General features: G+C 38.5%; 1 protein-coding gene across 1 annotated transcript; it reads right to left on the bottom strand.

Annotated features, from left to right (window-relative positions):
• Positions 1–7831: 7831 nt before the first annotated feature.
• LOC145064306 (putative mitochondrial protein AtMg00820) lies at positions 7832–8164 on the bottom strand. Its single transcript, XM_079011783.1, has one exon. It carries the CDS (start codon positions 8162–8164, stop codon positions 7832–7834), a length of 333 nt encoding a protein of 110 aa, XP_078867909.1.
• Between the last annotated feature and the right edge of the window lie 281 nt (positions 8165–8445).

Here is an 8445-nt window from a genome sequence, read left to right as displayed (position 1 = left end):
TTCATTACTTAATAAATTTTTCCAAATCATACTTGTCCCTGACTACACCAGTCAAACAGGTAATTTCTCTTACAAATTATCACTCTTATGTTTAGATATGATAAGTAACAAAATTTGTAGCTGTGACATCCCCATTTTCACGGCCAGAAAAGACCGATTATCTTTATGCTTTATAAAAATCAGAGTACCCTTTTTATAAAAATGTTGCGGAATTTGTTCCCAGAAAAAAATGATAAATACGTTATGAAAGTATTTCCGAAGAAATTTATTTTTTATTTATTTTAAAACATTGGAATGTCATCGTCAATACAGAAACATAAGCATAAACAAAACTTACATTCATTATCATTAGTGATTTACATCTCCTTAATCTCAGTGTAATGTGACTTCATATCAACACCTGTGATATAAATAATCTGAGTCGGTCAGGTTGGGAAACCTAGTGAGTACATAGTGTTTTCAAACCACAATAAATAATTTTATTAACTTTATCAATCCAAACAAACCCGATTACCCGTTCCTGTTATCATCACTTTATGTCCCTAAAACATCTACCACAAGGGACCTACTCTAAGGACTTTCATCGGGGTGACAACACATGCTTCGGGGGTTCCTCACCAATTCATGTCAAATAAGGCAACCATGTGGGGGATGGAGAATTGCTGGTGAGCACACAGTTCAAATAAACACCAACAGGTTGCGAGCATGCTAGCATTCCACTGGACTGTCTAGAATAATCTGTGGTCGTCATCTATACTCCGCTAGATGACCGGATCATCAATAACAACAATATCGAGGCCTCTCATTATTTTATTTGGTCACACAACAACTATTACATCTACCCATGTTTCACCTAACACGTTTTGTAGATATAAAATACATATACAGTTTAAATCATTTAAAATGTGTATAAAAATATTTCACCCAACATAGACAACAAGTATTCAGACAATATGCAAACATAACATGTCATTTATATTAAATACTTCATATCTATGCGTAAGATGAAAGGGACCATGCACTCATTTGAAAAGGTGGCGATTCCGAACTCAGATAGCGCTTCGCTTATTAAAAATAATTTCAATCGACGAAACCTAGTATTATTACCACTAGAGTTTAGTCTATTATTCGCCTAGACTAACTAATAGTCTAGATATTATAACTATTATATAAGCATTAAAAAATAGTTATATGACCCATAATAATAGCTCTACTACTTATTATAAGTTCCTAATAACGTTATTATAATTAAATAAAATATATATTAAAAATAGTGTAGGCGTAGCTCACTTACAACAGGTTTTATAGAAAACCGTACTTTGCTTGGAGCAGCGTTCCCGAGCCAAAAATCTCTTCTTCTCGGAGCCATCAAGCACTCCGGGGCTTCTGCCTCGTGCTAGGGAGGTTCCCTAGGCTTTTCGGGGGGTTTCGGGGCTAGAGAGAGGTTCTAAAGAGAAGAAAGAATGGGAAAGGTGTGAAGAAAATGAGGGTGGGAGAGGTTCTATTTATAGGGTGAAAATGGCTAAACTTGGTGTTACATGTCACCATCTGGTGGCAAGACGTGGGGAGAAAGCAATGGCCAAGATTGTGCCACATCACCCATTTTCGCACAACACACTTCCGACTTCTAAAATCTGTAACTTTCACATACAACCTCCGTTTTTGAAGTTCTATACATCCACGCGTAGGTAAAATTAACATCTACAACTTTCATTTTGACTCCGTCGGCTAATTCTTGATCGATCTTAAATTTAACAGTACGAGGAGATTATATTGTTAAATGTCCGCGTAAAATTCATAACTTCTACATACGGACTCTATTTTCGTCAGTCCATCTACCGTTGAGTTCCTATTAATGAGATCTTCAATTCTCATTTAGGTCACATAGGCCAAATACCGCTCGATCTAAAATTCGAGTTTCGGGCTATGCAATACTAAGCCAAATCTTAGAAAATTCATAACTTCCTCATATGAAGTCAGATTTGGGTGTTCTTTTTTTTGTATGTTATCGGTTGAACGTATACTAAAACTTTTTTTTAGATTTCCAAAGCTTTTCATTGATGATCATGGCAACCATTCCTGTGAATTCCTTAGCAGCAGCCTCCATGACCTCCTTTCTACATATGATTTGATGATGAGCCAGGGTATGAATGTCTCTCTCTCTGAAAATGAGGAGATCCTTAGCACTAATAAGCCTCAGAACCTCTTCTCTATTTTTTGAACTTGATGGCAGCGGTTGCAGTTTCATCATCATAGGGACAAAATTAAATGTTATCAAGATATCCATCGTGGAAGTGTTGTTGGATTGGAATATCCTTCACTTAATTAGTAGCAGGACATAACATGATATTCATTGGTTTGTTGGTTTTAGGGTCAAGGACATATTTGTCTTTTCTGAAAAACGCTTTTGTAGTCTTCATCGAGGGGAAGTTATCCTTGACCTGTTTATCTAAAAACTGCTTGAATTTGAAAGCACTAGGGTTTTGAGAAGGATCGTGGAAGGGAGCCCTAGAGAGTTCAGAGAGATCAACTTTCGTCCATGAGATGAAGTCATGTATGCTTTTGTAGTATTTTGGATTTCTAGAATTCCTCTTAACCACCCACAACTTAAGCTCAGGATCATAACCCACATCTTTATCCCTGTACGATCACCATATTCATCACCAAATTTTCTCCTTTTAAGATCAGTCACTGTGAGTTGAGGTTCATCTGCTTTGCGATTCTCATTTGAACTATTTAAGAAAAGCACGACTTCCTTCTGCTCAGCAGTGACTGTTCTTTGGCTATGTTTGATTTTGATCCATGGGATGACATTTACAGGCTCCTTAACAAATCGATAAAAAATTCTTGTTGTTCTCAGGGGAGGTCGGTCAACAGGAAATTCGCCTTTTGAAGGCTGGATGGGAGCAATGGGAGGATCTTCAATACCATCTGGCTGTTGAAATAAACACCGGAACTTATCTCCGAAGGCTTCAAATAGTTTATTCTTCAAGCTAAAATAAAAAGCAGTCAGAGATCCATGATTAGTCTAAAGCTCAGAGATTTGCTTTGACTTCAAGGCATTATCTTCCTCAAGCTTAGCAATCCTAACATCATGCTTTCCAATTAAGATGTCCTTCTCAATATTCTGTTGTTTTAATATGCCAATTTCTTCTTTAAGAGAGGAAACCTCATAATCACCATCCCCTAAACGACCTTCCTCGATAGATATTCCTTTTCCATGTGAGGAAGGTTCAGAAATATTTTGAGCCAAGTGCCTTGCTAGCCTGATGGAGACTTCATCTAGCGAAGGCCTTGATAGGGAGTATTCTGGGACAGTAGATGACCTGCCTGTTTCAGATGTGGTTCTTGGGCCTTCATCGTGTGGTGCAGTAATAGTTGTGGTCACGACAATAGATGGAGATGGAGTTGATTGATCTTGAATAAGCACTCCCTGCCTTGGATCAAGACGCCTTCTTTTCACGGGAGGCAAAGAGGTCTGTGTCTATGTCGGATCATTAGAGGATGGTACAAATGTAAGAATAGATGAATCAGAGGGAGGAATCTCTAAAACTGCATCCTTAGGACTTGATGATTCTACCATCACTCTTGAAGTTGGAGGCATAGCTTTGCGAACGTCATCAACACCCCTAGACTCAGTTGCTGTTTGAGCAACTTTATTGTCATTGAAAAAGAAGCTATCAAAGAATGTTGAGCTTGGACCTAGGTCGTCATGATCAAGGTTAAGATTGAGTGGGATTTCTTCATTTTCAAAGCTAGAGAAATCCATTTGACTGAGAAAATCATCATCACCAACATTTTCTTCATCATTGGCCTCCATATCAAAGTTGCTCTGAACCTCCACATTCTGCAGTTGGTCATGCTCTTCTGCCACGATTGCAACATGAGAAACATGACCTTCTTCATTTTCATGTTAAGAGGCCAAAATAATAATTTATTTCGTTTCCGGCACGCTAGAGAGATTGGCGGATTCAGATTATTCACTCTCCTCAGCAAAGATTCCAAACTTGATTATACGAAATTTTCCTTCAAAATTAACTTTCCCTGGTCGATTCTGCTTCATTAGCCCAAAAGCACTTGAGCCAATCGACTTAAGATCCAGAGTCTCTCCTCTTCTTTTGATTTCAGAGTGCTTGACATTGAGGATGATTTGAACGAATCTTGGGTACATGAAGAACATATCCCTCTTGTTGCCTTCAATGTTCAAAATCATCTCACATAGAATGAACCTTGAGAAGTTGAACTCAGATCCGGATGCTAAGGCAGCAATTGCACCAGTGTTGACCAGGGATATTTCGTTAGCTCCTGACTTCTGGCTAGAGATACAGGTCACAAATACATGAGCTAAATATTTCCAGCACGGAGGCAGAAGTTTCTTGAGAGTGGGGGGGGGGGGATGATCCTTCATATCCCATTTGGTTCAGAATCTCTTGAGCCCTGTCCAGCTTAATCTCCTTTGGGAATTTAGGCTAGTAATCGATCCTCAAGGTTTCTCGAATAATTCTCTTGGTAAGCAGGTCTTTCTTTCCACGTACAGAATCCTCAAGAAACTTTGCACCCTTGTTGTCCTTCACAACAGCATTGCTCCATAATTCCATAACCAATTTCTGATAAATGATTGGATAGGTGGTGAGAGCAAAGAACAAGCAGCATCTTCTTAGGCCATTTACTATGAATTGAAACTCAGAGTGAGCCTCTGGAGGATCAGCAAGGTAAACAGCCAAGTTGTGAACTATAGCGAATTCAAGATCTGCCATAGTGAGTTGAGATAAACACCAGAGAATTCATCAATAAACATCAAGTATTTTCCCAAAAATCAGTTGATTAAGGTTTTTAATTGGTTAAATTTCAAATTTTATGGACAAATCGGGGTGTACAGCCGTACACTCAGAAGTCCAGCCGTACACGTAGTGTGCAGCCGTACACCGAGTGTGTGGCCGTACACGGGTGTGCGGCCGTACATGGATGTACGGCTGTACAAGGCCCACTCTTGTCGTAAAACGATTTTAAACCAAGGATTTTCAGTCGATTAGGCTCGATAATTCCATTTCAAGGGTTGATTAGATGATACCTTCACGAATGAGTGTTCAATTTCTAGAAAAAAAAATCAAAATTTTAAGCTTTAGAGAGAGAGAGAGAGAGAGAATCCTTTGGGTGTGTGCGGCTATACTCAGAGAAATGGAAACAAAGGAGTGTCCGGCCACACACTCTCCTTATACACCCCTTCTAAACCCTGTCCAACTAGAATGGGCTATAACTCAATAAGCTTTAAACTCAAACCCAACAGCCCAATAGATTTTGATCATGATGCATTTCAAGGACTAAAAATAAAATAAAATAAAGTAAAAATGAAAATAAAAAATTAAAAAATTAAAAATTAAAAATAAACAATTATCATTGAGACTAGCGCTAATAACTATTTGTGATTTGGGATCAAAGTTGTTAGGCAGCCTTAATCCACTTATCAGTACCTCACCCTTCATGAAAACAATTTGGTCAATCGCCGGTATTGTGGTCCACTTAAGCATGAAAGATTTTGACAAAATTAGGACATACTATAAATGACAAGACATTTTGTGACCTCATATACATATATGAAATTCCTAAGGACCATTCATCTGACGACGACCAAGGATATTGTTGTCCACCTAAATTGAGCAGCGAGATCTACTGACAACCTATTTTCTGTTCAATTTTAGTTGTACTAGAACGTGTTTCCCACTTCCTAATATACCCCAATAATCAGGAACTTCCAGAATACTCCTTTCTTCAGACGAGCAGATAATTATTAAGGAGGAAGTCAGATTTAGAATTGCCTATGTTGTATACTCAGGTCAGATTTCTTCCAATCACACAGAGAGTGAAACATATGACTGACTAGAGTTTTTAGATGGATTTAGAAGTAGAAGGTTGCATATGCTATGTACCAGGTCGGATTGTTAATCACACAAAGGAGACAGTATATGACTAACAGGTAGGAAGGATAGCATAGAAGAAGATGCAGAGAGACAGAATTGCATATGTTGCATTCCAGGCCGGATCTCTTCCAATCAGCAGAGGAAGCAAAAGATGACTAACATATGGAAAAAAAAGAAAATAAATTTCTGCAAACCTAATTTATCGGAATTCCCTAGTTGTCCCTTCAATATCAGAATTAAGGACGAAGTCCGCACATCGATGAAAAGTTGATCCACAGTTCCAGATACAGATCATTTAATGTATCCGTAGATTCCTATGTCTATTTGTCTGCTCAACCTACCCAAGCGTCGTATTGTCAGGCTAAGTGGAACTATCTAGGTCATGATTCGTTAGGTCACTAGATTTCTTAAGTTCATCTAATCCTAGTCAAGTCCCCTCTAAAACTTTTCGTGCCTACCAACGCATCAAACACAGATCCAGACAATTCGACTTTGGCACCTTACACAAATTCAGATTGTCTGTTATCACATGCATATATCACTTCCCACCACATCTCCTACAAACAAGATCTATCAGCAACATATTTTTTTTATATTTTGATTTTCTTAATGTTTTTTTTTGGATTTTTAGATTTCTAATTTTTGTTTGGTTTTTGATTATTTTTCCCCATAAATTTGGGCATGGGTGGGAATGAAATTAAAATGCGCAAATTTAAACTAACCTAAAACAAAAATTAGTCCTCAAAACGTATAATTTTCAAAAAGCTCACAAGCACATCGAATCGAGCTTTGTTAAACGGCTTTGTAAAAAGATCTGCCACATTATTTGTAGTGGGAACCTGTTCCAGCCGAATGATCGAACGCTCATAACAATCTCTGATGAAATGAATTTTGATGTCAATGTGCTTGGTTTTCGAGTGATTGACTAGATTTTTAGCGATCTAAATTGCAGTCTCCTTATCACAAAATATAGGGGTTTCTAAATAGTTCAAACTGTAATCCAACAGCTGATGTTGGATCCATATAACTTGAGAGCAACAAGTAGAGGCAGCAACATATTTCGCTTCTGCTATTGAGGTTGAGACTGTGTGTTGTTTCTTGCACTGCCAAGACACCAGCCGATCACCAAGGAATTGACATCCTCCTGATGTATAATTCTTGTCAAGCTCACAGCCTCCATAATTACTGTTAGCAAATGCATATAAATCAAATTCAGAATTTTTCGAATACCAAAGACCCAAATTTGGGCTGCCATTGAGATACCGAAAAATTCTTTTGAGAGCAATAAGATGTGAAAGTTTAGGATTAGCCTGATAGCATGCGCATTGACAAACTGCAAACATGATGTCTGGATGGCTTGCAGTTAGATACATCAACAAACCGATCATCGATCTGTAGTGAGTTTGATGTACGAATTCACCATCAGTATCTGGAGTCAGCAGAGGTCTCTCCGCCATTGGTGTCAAGGCAGGTTTTGCGTCTTGAAACTCAAACTTTTCAAGTATATCCTACACATTTTTTGCTTGATGGAGCAGGATTCCGGTTGATCTTTGTTGGACCTAAAGCCCCAAAAACATGGTCATTTCGCCTAGTGAACTCATCTCGAACCTCTTTTTCATCACTCGTTCGAACTCTTTGCATAGATGTGGAGTTGTAGACCCGAAGATAATGTCGTCAACATAGATCTGGACTAGAATCTTATCATTACCCACATGCTTTATGAACAAAGTTTGATCGATAGTGCAACGAGAATATCCATGTTCGAGCAAGTGCTCTGTGAGAGTTGCATATCACGTTCGAGGAGCTTGGTGTAACCCATACAACGCCATGTCCAACTTGTAGACAATATTAGGAAACTTCGAGTTAATAAACCCAGGAGGTTGATCAACATAGATTTCTTCTTTCACTTTACCTTACAAGAAGGCTCTCTTGACATCCATCTGATAAACAATGAAGTTCATGTAGGACTCGTATGCAAGGAAGATACAGATAGCCTCCAAGCAAGCCACCGGAGCATAAACCTCAGTGTAATCATGACCCTCGATCTGTCTAAACCCACGAACCACCAATCTTGCCTTGTTGCGTATTATGACTCCGAAATCATCTAGCTTATTGGGGTATACCCAGCGAGTGTCAAGAGACTTTTTGCCCTTAGGAAGTTCAACTAGCATCCAAACCCCAAGTTTTTCAAATTGATTTAACTCTTCGTGCATAGCATCTACCCAGCTGGGCTCATTTAAATCCATTTCAATGTTCTTTGGCTCTATTTGAGAGATAAATCAAGAATAGAGGCATTGATTAACATCTCCACTCTGGCTTCTTGTTCTAACACCATCACCCAGCTGGCCAATGACATTATCAATCGGATGATCGCATTGAGTGTGTGAAGGTATCTCCAGGCTGATATCATTAAGTGAAAAAGGAAGATTATGAATGTTAATAACTCCATCATTTGCCGAATGATCCACTTAAGACGAACCGGTCTCATTAGAAGGATCAGCCACAAACTCATTTGTGATTTGCTTAG

This window comes from Lactuca serriola, chromosome 1 (assembly GCF_051521515.1).
Source record: "Lactuca serriola cultivar US96UC23 chromosome 1, Lser_US96UC23_V15, whole genome shotgun sequence".
Lineage (NCBI taxonomy): Eukaryota > Viridiplantae > Streptophyta > Magnoliopsida > Asterales > Asteraceae > Lactuca > Lactuca serriola.
This window is presented reverse-complemented; position numbering and strand designations above follow the sequence as displayed.